The sequence below is a fragment of the Lissotriton helveticus genome, chromosome 8 (assembly GCF_964261635.1).
Source record: "Lissotriton helveticus chromosome 8, aLisHel1.1, whole genome shotgun sequence".
Taxonomy (NCBI): Eukaryota; Metazoa; Chordata; class Amphibia; order Caudata; family Salamandridae; genus Lissotriton; species Lissotriton helveticus.
In genome coordinates, this window is record NC_136069.1 from 1,135,581,704 (window position 1) to 1,135,594,073 (window position 12,370).

Below are 12,370 nucleotides of genomic sequence, written 5' to 3' on the forward strand. Positions count from 1 at the left end.
AGAAAAACAAAATTAAAAATTGCTAGGGGTCGCAGCTGGCATGCCCCTGTGACCCCTGGCACTACCTTTACAATTCGTGGTCTCAGGGGTAGCAAAATCTGTACCAGGAACACAGGGGCTGCTCCTCTTACCACATTTTTAGCCCGTTTTTCTTTAAACTAATAGTGAATAATATTCTATTATTAACTATTAGTGTTCAAAAAAATAGAGCGCACTTAGCTGAAACAGGTCCGTTGTATGTAGCTGTGGTTAGTAAAACTTTTTTAAATGTATGTTGTGTGTGTGCTTGCTGTTGAGAGTGTATTTATTTAAGAAAGGGCATGTGTATGTGTGAGCATGTGCCTGTATGTGGAAGCATGTATATGGGAGTGGAAGTAAGTGAGAGTCAGTGACAGGTATTGAGTGAAATAGTGTGGATATTGAGGCCCTGATTTACTATACTTTGATGCAATGCAGCACTGCAGCAAAGATGCAAAGATGGAACACTTGTGTCAAAGTGAGAGAGGAAAAAGACGGTGCACTGTTTCTCTTCCAGTGTGCTGATGCACTTCAGTCATCCAATACACACACCCTCGTTGAGCCATAGTGCAAGGGTTTATACATTCCATAAAGCACAGGTTGTGTACTGGAACGCCTTAAAGGTACAAAAACTATGCTTTAAGGCTTTTTCCACTTTGTATGTGTGCTGTACAATGCAGCACACATGCAAAGTTGGAAAAACAAGGAGAAATGAAAATATTTTCCTTGTTATGCCTACCTCCAGGAGTCATAGGATTTTGGTGCAAGTTCGGTTCTACGAATGTTTGTAGATGGGAATTTTGTCAAAGCTCATGGGTGGTTGCATGGAACACACGTGTACCACCAATAGAACACCCACTTGATGCAAAATGATGCAAAGCAGTGCACAGCACAATTTTGCATAACTTTGGGATACCGTCCTATGCATATCAGGATTTCCATTGGATAGTGAATCCCACCCTAACACTTTCCACCTGGCATACCAAAAGTGACTTGCACACTATGCAAAGCGCTAGTAAACCTGGGCCTGAGTGTCCATAAATATGAATGAGTATGACTGAGATTAAGAGTGAATGTAAATGAATAAGAATGAGGGTGAGATGGTGTACGAGTGCAAGTTTTATGCTAGTATCATGTGACATGCCTTCCTGGAACAAATCAGGGTCATGGATCATATGATGTCACTTCCTGTAATGTCATTACAGTCAAAGAATATATGATGTCATTTCCACTAACCCAGGCATATTGATGCCCATGGGTACAGGCCCTCCCCAGCCATTCTGTCAGGAAGACCATATCCCCTCACACTCAGGCTTCCATTGGCTCACTGTCTGGGAGCAAAACATAACCCAAAACAGCAGAGCCTTTCACAGTCATGTGACCAAGGACTCTCATAGAAAGGCACTATTGGTTTGGCCAGAAAAAAATCAACTTTCTAAAAGTGGCATTTTAGAAATTGTACCTTAAAATACAACTTTTCCATTAAGGAAATGTTCAAATTGCAATTCATTTGAGTGTAAACATCAACCCAGTTCAAACCAGCATTAGTTTGAGATAAAGGTAGGCCTTACAACAGTGAAAAATACAACTTTAGGAGTTTTTCACACCAAGGACAGGTAAAACGGAACCAACATGTTCTACGTTTTAAATGCCTTGCACCACGCACAATGAGCCTTTAAGGCCTACATTAGGGGTGACTTATAAATATTTAAAAAACATTTTTAGTCCTAGCAAGAGGTTTATTTTGCCATTTCGAAATGGCAGTTTAAAACTGTATGGCAGGCTGCAGTGGCAGGCCTGAAACATGTTTTCCAGAGCGCCTTGAGTGGGTGGCACAATGCGTGAACGCTAGTAGCATTTAATTTATAGGCCCTGGGTACATTTAGTACTATGTACTAGGGACTTAAAAGTAAGTTAAATGTACCAATCAGAGGCAGCCAAATTTGACCTTGTTTAAGGAGAGCATAAGCACTTTACCACTAGTAGGCAGGGTAAACATACACAGAGCCACCAAAGTCATCCAAAAACTTCCAGCAAAGGAATGCAGAGGAAGACAAAAATCTGAGGTGACTGTGAGGAAAGGACCAGGTCCACCACATAATTCCTCTTATTTACTAATATGTTCTACTTATCTCTTGCACTCCACCACCTAGGGCCAGCTAAAGCACTTTTGCTATGGCATAGTTTTCTTTAACAAACCTTACTGCAAGGCCGCCACAGATGTTGCTTGCACTGGTAATATCACAGTTCCTGCTTAAGGCAGCCTTTTGAGACCAATCGAATTGTTGGCAGATGGACGATTTCTCTTCCAGAGCGACTGAGATACCTAATCGCCCTGATGGAGATGCTGCCCACCACATCAGAAATATCCCCGGGCCTAGTGGACGTTCTAGCATTTTAGGAACTGCCATCACGGCGGTTCCTGTCAATGCACTGTATGTTTGACAGACAGCTCTGTCAACATGATGGAGCTGTACAGCAAACTTGCAATTATTTTTATCTGCTTCAAACGTAAAATCATGTTGTGGGATATTCTTTTGACAAAAAAAAACATGCCCCTTTCACCATGGGACTTTCCTCCGCTGGTGAGGGATACATTGAGCACTTTTTAGTATCCCTTACCAGCAGCTTTGTCCTATAGGCAAAAACTGTCTGTACGTCTGCCCATCTAAGTTAGTTGAGTAGGCATAAAAACAAATGTCCGACAGGCCATGGAAGGGGTTTGATCATAGCGGATACAGAGTAGTATCCATCAACATTAAACTTATGGTCTGCCGAATTCAGGTGGAGAGACCATCTTGTTAGCAAGGAGGGACCTCTGTTGTTTTTGTGACCGAGTTCCCTCTCTGCCAACATTTAAATCAGCGGTACAAAAGGGGGTGGTGATGGACGGAGCATCTGAACTAATCAAACACTCTCACCCAGTCAACAGATCTGGGTTTAATCCATCACCGTTCTTTAGCCCACTCTGCCACCCCAGTTCAGACATGGCCAAATGCAAATCAGTCTGACCCTGTGCCTCATGGGAACAGTCCAGCCCGAACTGCCAAGCCATGCCTTCCCTGGACTGGGAACAAGCTTCCTAGGACCGGTTTCTGGCATTTCAGCCGTCTTCAGCCAGGCTTGCTTGAATCCAGTGGCAAAGTGAGCAAGGGACTCACGTCTGAGCATACCGTGCCAACTTATGGCGAACAAAGCTGTACAAAAGGGGGTGGTGATGGACGGAGCATCTGAACCAATCAAACATCTCCAGAAAATTGCCTCTGGTCCTCACCTCTCTGATACTAGATTTCTCAAAACTTTTCAACTGAACTCATGTTCAAAATGTATCATCCTTCTTTTTCTTAAATGCATCCTCTCCATGTCTTTCCCTTTAACATTTGCTCACCTTCCTTTTTGTCACAGATACCTTTCTTTCTCACTGTCTCACACATTTTATTTGCATGCCTCCTTTCACTTGATATTCTGACACCATGTTCTTGTTGCCTTTCTCTCGCTTTTTAGTAGCTCACATCACGCACATCCACATATGCACCTGCATCTCACTGTACTCTCAGAATATTCAAGTTACAAATTATTGTCCCAGAAAAATATTATTTTCAGCATGGAAAAATCTTTAAAGTAATTATATACAGGTAGTATTAGATTTGCTAATCTTAACTCCATTTCTACACACTTTACCATTGTATATATCTTTAAAGTAAATAGATATGGAATTTAGTATGGTAAAACTACGCTTACCCATATATACCTACCCTCACAATACCGATGTAGTTGAGTTTTTAGATGACATATTTTGTCTTGGATATTCTGACATACAACCCTGCATCTCACTCACTCTTTCACAACTTCCTTTCATATCTCTTCTATTCTTGCCTTCTCAATCCCTTCTCTAAGATGCTCTCATGAGCAACAAATTACTTTTACCAAGTTACACTCACTCATAAGCACACTCACATGCACACTCAATCATTTTCCCTCATGATAACTCTCCCAAAAAGCACAACCATTCATAACCTCATCTCTCAAATCCTCCTTTACCTCACAAAACCTTCTTGTTTGACCTTCTCACAATCTTTCATTCCCATCTCTTGCACACATCTTAATCACCCCTTAACTCTGCTCTCTCAATCTCTCTCAATTACATCTCTTTTTCATCTCTTGAGGTGCATACGTGACACAACATTTTTCATTCTCTCTCTCACACACACTCACTAAGGATTGCTCTATTTAGTATGATCCCTGTCACCAAAGAAAGTGTTGAATGATCATTTTTCAGACTTACACTGGTGAAACCTCACAATAAGGCAACATAAAGTTAAAGGCCCTGCAGATAATGTGTGAAAAGAAAATCACACGCCAAATTGTAAACTTAAATCATTGCAGTGATTATTTCAAGATGAAACATAAATAGTTATTTGTGAAGTCAGTGCGGTCCCTGATGGCAGCCATCTGGATGGAGGAAAGGGGGTTTCATGGACACCCAGAGATCCCCTAGCAGGCGGGTCTAGTCACTTAATGCACCGCCCTGCAAGGGGATCTCTTTCCCTTCAAAATGTAGACAGGCTCCCACCTGCACTGTGAAACCCGGAGGAGCTTCAAAGCAGTCATTCTGTTTTTTACAGGAATGCGAGTTCACGGCTGTCCAGGGGGCAGCTCATTCATTCTTATAAAGCGCATATTCCTTGTTTATGCCAGGTGCACCTTTTAAAAGGTGCGCCCAGCGCAAACAAGGAAAATGCCCTGTATCTGTGATATGTCCCCATGTGCCTTGAATGAGCTCATAAATGCTTGGAGACACCAGTTTTGATATTCACCAGTTCAAATTTCTGAGAGACGCCACTGGACACCACTGTCTCTTTTCCACATACAGGAATGCTAGCAATTGTGAGATTACATTTTCACTTTTTTTTGCGCTATTATTTTCTATGCTTACTCACTAGTGAACATCAACCAAATTGCCTAATAAAACGAAAGGTTTGCAATCAATCACTCAATCAAGTGTCTTTTAAAGCGCAGTTACTCACATATAAGCCATAAGTGTCTCAAGGCACTGGGGGGGGGGGGTTGGCTGCTGATCCAGTCAAAGAGCCATGTTTTGAGGTCCTTCCTGCTTCCTGAATTGATTCAGTGGCGGGAATTGCCTGAGGTGAAGTGGCAGGATGTTCCAATTCTTTGCTGCAAGGTAGGAGAGAAATCATCCTCCGGCTGTGGTCTTGCAGATACGGGGGACGGTGGCCAGGGCCAGTTGAGATGAGTAGAGGTCTCTGGTGGGTGTGTGGAATGTGAGACAGTGGGTATGTTATGCAGGTACTGCAGCAAATAGGGCTTTGCAGGTGTGTGTGAGGAGCTTGAAGGTGATTCATTTGTTGACCTGGAGCCAGTGGAGGTCTCTAAGGTGGCTGGTGATGTGGCAGGGGATGTTGCAGATTAATCTGATTGAGGCATTCTGAAAGTTCTGCAGATTCTTGAGGAGTTTCTGGTGATGCTGGCATAGAGAGGGTTGCCAAAGTTGGTTCTGCTGCTGATGAGTGTGTAGGTGACCTTCTATTAGACTCGGTGGAGAACCACTTGAAGATCTTACGGAGCAGGCATAGCGTGTGAAAGCAGGATGATTATACGGCGATAGTCTGGTGGTTCATGATGAACGAGGAGTCCAGGATGATGCAGAGGTTTTGTGCATGGTCTGTGGGAACGAGGGGAGGTTCCAAGTGCTGCGGGCCACCAGGAGCCATCCCAGGCAGAGGACTTTGGTCTTCTCTGAGTTGAGCTTAATGCAGCTATTCTCATCCAGGTGGCGACACCCTTCATCCCTCTGTGGAAGTTGTTCTTGGCGACTGTGGGTTCGTTGGTGAGGAAGAGAATCAGCTGAGTGTCATCGGCCTAGTACACGACGTTGAGTCTGTGGTACCTGACGATGGCTGCATTCAGGGCCATGTAGATGTGGAAGAGAGTGGGGCTGGGAAGGAGCCCTTAAGCACTCTGCAGCTGTTCTCTGTGGGTTCCGAGTGGAACAGTGGTAGTCTGACTCTCTGTGTTCGGCTGGTCAGGAAGGAGTGTATCCATTTCAGGGCTTTGTCGTGGATGCCGGCGTCATTGAGTCTTGGGCATAGCATACAGCAATAGACTGTATTGAAGACCACCGAGAGGTCCAGGAGGATGAGGGCTGCAGTTTTGCCTCAGTCAACGAAGGTGCGGACGTCGTCGGTGGTGGCGAGGGGTCGGTCTCTGTGCTGTGGATGATTCAGAAGCCAGATTGGGAGAGATTGAGGATGTCGTTTGCTACGATGAACTCGGAAAGATGGGCATAATGATCTTGGTTGGGAAGGGATGCAGAGAGATGGGTCTGTTGAGTCGGCAGAGGGTTTCTTCAGCAAGGGGTTGATTTCTGCATTTTTCCAATATTCCAGGAAGGTGGCGGAGTTGATGTAGCAGTTGATGGTGCAGCAGAGTTTGGGAGCAATGGAGGTGCTGGCTCTCTTGAAGAAGTGGAGCAGGCAAGGCTCTGAGGGTGTTCCAGAGTGGATGCTCTTCGTGATCTTGAGGGTGTCGTCAGTGGTGAGGGGAGTCCAGCTGAGGAAGATCTGTTGGAGTCCAGTATCATCGGGTGCTGTGGTTGCAGGTTGCGTGAGAGGGTCTTGGGTATTGAGGTTGTGGAAGCTGTTGTATATCTCTGTAATCTTGCAGTGGAAGATGGTGCCAAGTTTTTTGCAGAGGTCTTGGATAAGGTGGGATGTCTGCTGTCTCTGTGTTGGGTTTGGCAAATCCTTTGACCACAGCAAAAAGTTATTTGCTGTTGAGTTCATGGGCGTTGATCCTATCTTTTAGGGCTGCTTTCTTTATTGTTCTTATGAGGTCTTGGTGTGCGGGAAAAGTGGTTTTGAAGGCTGAGTGGTCTTCCGGAGGTCTTGTTTCTTCTCCATCTCTTCTTGAGACGTCTACAGGTGCGTCTGGACTCATGAAGGGCAGGAGAGAACAAGCAGACGTTCTTTGAGTGTTGCTTGCCTGGGGTTTCCTTAAGGGGAGTCAGTGTGTCGGTGCAGTTGGAGATCCATCAGTAGAGATTGTGTGCTGAGGTATTAGCATTGATGGATGTCCTTGAAAGAGTTTTGCTGAAGGAGGTTCTTTGGTTATCTTGTCCCAGCTTCTGCAAGGGTAGCGGTGGGCGTGGTGCTGTACAGTGGGTCTGGTGAAGGAGAAGCGAACACAGCTGTGGGCAGTCCACAGGATCTCAGAGGTGTGGCTGAAAGGGTGAACAACACTTACAACGAAACCTTTACATCGCAGAGCCTTTACAACGCAACCATTACAACGCAAACTATTACAACGCATTGCTCTGGGGGGCGCTCTAGGATAGGGAATAGGTTAATTTACTATCCAATAACCTTCCCTAGTGTCCACGGGGACTGGAGTTGGAATAGTGAATTAAACTATTCACTATCCAGCACCCCAAAGCACTAAGAGTTGTAATGGACTGCGTTGTAATACTTACGTTGTAAAGGCATGCGATGTAAATGCATGCGTTGTAATGTCTTACATCCGGCTGAAAGTGATGTTGTCTCTGGCAGGTAGAAGATGGGGTCGAGTATGTGTCCTGCTGAGTGGGCTCAGGAGATGATCAGTTGTTTGAGTCCAACAGTGGTGAAGTTCTTCAGCAGGTATGAGGTGTTTTTATCTGTGGAGGTGAGAGTATGGTGCGATGAAGTCAATGAGGGAACGGGGTCTGTGGGGTGTCTGTAGATGAGGGTGCTGTGGAAAGTGGTGTTCGGGATGGTCTGTGCCTGGAAGTGGAGGTGCTACATGTTGGCTGAGTGGTTCTGTGAAGGGGTCGTGAGACAGAGGGTGCTTTTGTGTACAATGGTGATGCCTCCACCCGGTTTGTTGATGCGGTCCTTGTGAATGATCTTGTAGCTGTTCAGGATAGCCTTGGCGATGTCAAGGTGGAGGTTGTGTTCATCCAGGTTTCCATGAGGAAGACAATGTCGGGGTCAACAGAGTAAAGCAGGTCCCAGAACTCTACAGTGTGTTTGTGGCGGGAGCGTGTGTTGAGCAGGATGCAGCTGAGGCGATCGGGTACAGTATTTTGTGGTTGTGAAGTGGGTGGGGCTAGTGTGCAGTGGAAGGAGAAGGTGCAGCTGCAATTCTGGTAGGAAAAAAGGACCTGGGTGTCATTCAGTGATGCCAGATGGCCAGTGTTGTGGTGTCTGGTGTTGAGGGCATGGAGGGTGCTGCCGTTGTAGTGGTGGATGGTCTGGGAACCAGGGTCCGTAATGTTGGGTGCGGTCCAGGCATGGATGAGTTCAGACAGGCTTGTCTTTGGTGCACCTGGGGAGTGCTCGCTGTATGCATGTGCAGCGGCCACCCTTAAGAAGTGTGGGTGGGTGGGCTGGACAGCTGGGAGGCGGTAAAGCTGCGCTGGAGGGAGGCGGGCTGCGGGGGTGAGCAGTGCCAGGGACACGTAGGAAAATTGTGAAAATCGTGAAAAGAGGCAAGAGGGAAAGTAAAGGCACAGAAAAATTGAAAAAGGCAAAAAAAGATGAAATTAAGAAAAAAGAGTTCAGAAAGGAAGACAGCAGAGATATAGAGGGCAGAGCAGAAATGCCCCTCCACTGAACAATTAATTGATCTTGAAACACATGAATATGTATCACAAATGAAACCTTCAGATCTGCTTGACTGATATTGTAAAGAAGCTGCAAAGAGAGTGGAGTGAGCCTCCGTATGCCTCTGTGGTGGGCAGTTTAACATCTAAAAATTACCTTTCAGGGAAGAAAATACACATTATATCTGGGGGAAAAACGTTAGAGGCCTGTTGGATAGCAACTCCCTGGGGATGTTTATGTAAAACCTTATCTACTAAAAAGGTAGACATGCCTTTGCGCCAGAAAACCTCAAGACAAGCATAATGTTGGAAAAAAATATCTTTCTCAAATTTCCAACTTTGCATTGATGCTGCACTGTTCAGCACATGCATAAACTTGGAAAAGCTTTGAAGTATGTTTATATGGTACCCTTCCAGTATCCAGACATCACACCCTTATCTTATGGTGTAATGTGGGGAGAGAAACAGCGCCATTGTTTAGTAGATATGGTGTATTTTTGCCCTTGCTTTGATGCAACGCAGAAGAGCAGCTTTGGATGTCACACTGCATTGTGTCAAACCTTAGTAAATCTGACCCCAAATCTTGACCTTCTGCTGGAGGAATATACAACACGATTTTGAGGATGGTAGTAATGGAGACTCTGAGCATCTCCACGCACAATGATCTCCAATGGAAAGTATTTATAGTACCGTCAATGGCAGATAGTCAATTAGCAGACTCTCCTCGTCTTTCTCCATTAGATCTGCCAAGGTTAGTACTTGTGTTCTGATACCATGGCTGATCCATGGAATGTGGTATGCTCTGCAAAGTGTTTGTAACTCTTTAAGGGTTGCGCCCCTATAAACACGGACACCTGCAATGGATTTGTAATTTATGAGTTACATTTTTTTTAGCAGAACGATTTATATAGTACAATGTGTAATTGTGCTTATCATTTCTCCTAGCTTGATGTGGGTTCTGTATTTCACCTAAGCCATACACAGTTACGTGCACATGCACGTTTTATTACTTTGAGTGGTGTCACTTGATGAATATTCTCTAGATTTTACAGCTGTGTAGATTGTTCTGATTGAACAAAATCAACAAGAGAGATAGGGCGCGAGTAGACACTCCTGTACCCCAATAATTATATTTTAAACAACGAAGGAGTGACTTAATGAAAACAAAATAAGACAAAACAAGGTGTGTTAGGTTATGCAATGGTCCCTACCCGGTTGGCATAACTGTAAGGTTGGAAAAATCCAATCCTAACAATCAGGAGGTCGCAACCCAGAAAAGTAGTATAACTACACATAACTGGAAAGGACAAGTAAACCTCTTTGTTAAAAGGACCCTCACTCACCACTAGTTGGTGACATGCTTCATCATAGGGTCCCCGCTGGGGTGGCCGAATGCCCCCCCAGCGTGCTACAACGCCTGATTTACAGCGGAGCGGGTTGGTGTTGAGTGTGACAGTGGTTTAACTCAAAAGAAATTGTTGCAAAATAAGTGAGTGCAGAATTTAAAAATTACTAGGTTGAAACCCAAACAAAATCTTCAATGTGGGCCAACCTGTATCCAGATTAAAAAGGCGGACAAAATAGGTTCTGAATTTGGAGACCTGTGTCCTTGAGTGAGATATAAGGTCAACATGTTTCTGCTGTAAAAATGCAGGATCGCACAGCATTCGTCAGGACCATAGACCAATAGCACTCCGGTGGTATGTACACACTAAGGTACACCCTCCCGTGAGGCACTTGATGTAAAAAATTGAAAGAGTATGATGTAATTACTCACGGATATTGCCCGTGTCGGCACACTGTGATTCACAGCAGCCCGAGTTACCTGTAGAGAAAGGAGAGGGACACACTAACACATAGACACACAAATCAACATGTTATCCATTTTTACAACATGTAGCAAGGTAACGTGAGAATTATCACATCACCTCTGTTTCCTTAACACCCTATTAGAGTGGTAGGATAAAGTACCCTCATAATCATGAATTCGATATAGAGGGATGTCTAGTTACAGACTTCTAAACAAAAATTATTCATATTAGAATAGTGGAACCAAAGAGGGAGGTTCCTGAAACGCAGTAGATTTATTTAAATCAGCGTATTTTGGGCTAAAGTTTTAGAAAGGCTAAGGATTTCTTACCCCTCCATAGTTTATACTTAAGCCGGGTATATAATCAATAATTAAAGCAGACAAAATATATTATTTTGGAGACTCATAAAACGGCAAAAGGGGGGGCCTCACAATGTGGAAACCAGAGCGACAACATGCATTAATCTGCAAGGTTCAATAGCGTGTCAGCAAGGAGCTCAAAGCACTTACAGCTAGAAGGAGGGAAATTCTCTTCATGGGTCAAGACAGCACGGGAATTGTTCACGCGGTGTAAAATCTAGCGTGTAAGGAGGAAAACAAGATGTTACCAAACCCTCCGTTCTGATTGGCCACAACAGTATTTTTATGATAATTTTAGGACTGTGTGGTATAGCGCTGTGTTCGCATACAGCGCTGTGTTCGCATGTGGGTGCATGCGATTTCCAGGTGCTTTGCTTGGCTTTTTGCAGTCATGTACAGAGTGGAATTTTTCATGGATTTACAGCTGTGCCCATACACATTCATGTGTTATTGGTCAGTTTGGCTATTGATAATTTCCCAGGAGAGTGTTTGTAGGCAGACAGACAGACCATCAACAATGAATATTACTTATAACAAGTTACCAGTCTCTCCCTTGGAAGGCTCTGGGCTTTTCGCTTGCTCTCTCTCATGCTGTTGAAGCGACGAACGAGTATCTCTTTACTTTGCCTTTCACTTTCTTCATTAGGCAGGTTGTATTTGCTGTACGAGAGATTCTGAAATGTAAAAACATAACTTGAAATTTTACATTTTTTGACGAGAAGGAAGAAATTGACCAATAAATCTCAAAGCGGAAGACAAAAGATAAAGCACGTTGACATTTTATCATCCTCGTTTTCTCTACATAAGTTCCTTTCACAGTGAATCTATTATGTTAACATTTCCATATATTTTCGCAGCTGTTTTATTAACTTACATACATTATTTGCTTGCACTGTGTATTATGTCAATGTTGCTAACAAAATCTATATTTATTTCACCGTAGGCGTAGGCTACCTTTTCTTTTCTCCCGCGAAATAGTTTGTCTCCCTTTTAACTTCAGAACGTTCTGAAAAATATAATTATAGTGGAAATGTATTAAATCTCCACTAAGTTTGCATCACAAACAGGATGCAAACTCAGTGCAAAGTGTTATGTTGGGACTTACTTTTAATCGAAAATCACATGATTTGTATTGAAAAGTTTCCTAAAGTGACCCAAAGTAGTGTTTTGTGTTAGATTGGCGTTCGCATGCAGCCACCCATTGGCAATGGCGTAGCTCCAGGGGGGGTGTTTGGGGAGTTACCTTGTGCTGCCAGTGCGTCACTTTTCTGCCCCATGTTTACAATTACAGGAAAGCCCACCCGGCATGGCTTTTCCTGTCTTTGTAAATACTGCCTCTTTACACGCAGCAGAAATCGTAAATCTGGAAATGTGTCTGAATGCTACGCCTCCCCAGGCCGAATGAGGAGAAATGTATTAGTTGTTTTCCTCTTTCTATGCATGCTGCATTCTGAAGCACACGTAGAACGAGGAAATAGCCTCTAATGATTGTTTATTTACAGGAAGATGTCCCTTCCTGCACATAAATAATCCTTTAAATAAATTACATTTTACAAGTTCTATGTGTACTAATGCAGCAC

General features: G+C 44.0%; 1 protein-coding gene across 1 annotated transcript in view; it reads right to left on the bottom strand.

The window, feature by feature from the left end:
- The window catches only part of LOC144773148 (sodium/hydrogen exchanger 4-like), a 527,634-nt gene that overhangs the window by 53,200 nt on the left and 462,064 nt on the right, over positions 1 to 12,370 (bottom strand). The window contains exon 10 of the mRNA XM_078658005.1: positions 11,333 to 11,464. Within this exon, the coding sequence (XP_078514131.1) occupies positions 11,333 to 11,464 (132 nt within the window). The remainder of the gene's footprint in view (positions 1 to 11,332; positions 11,465 to 12,370) is intronic.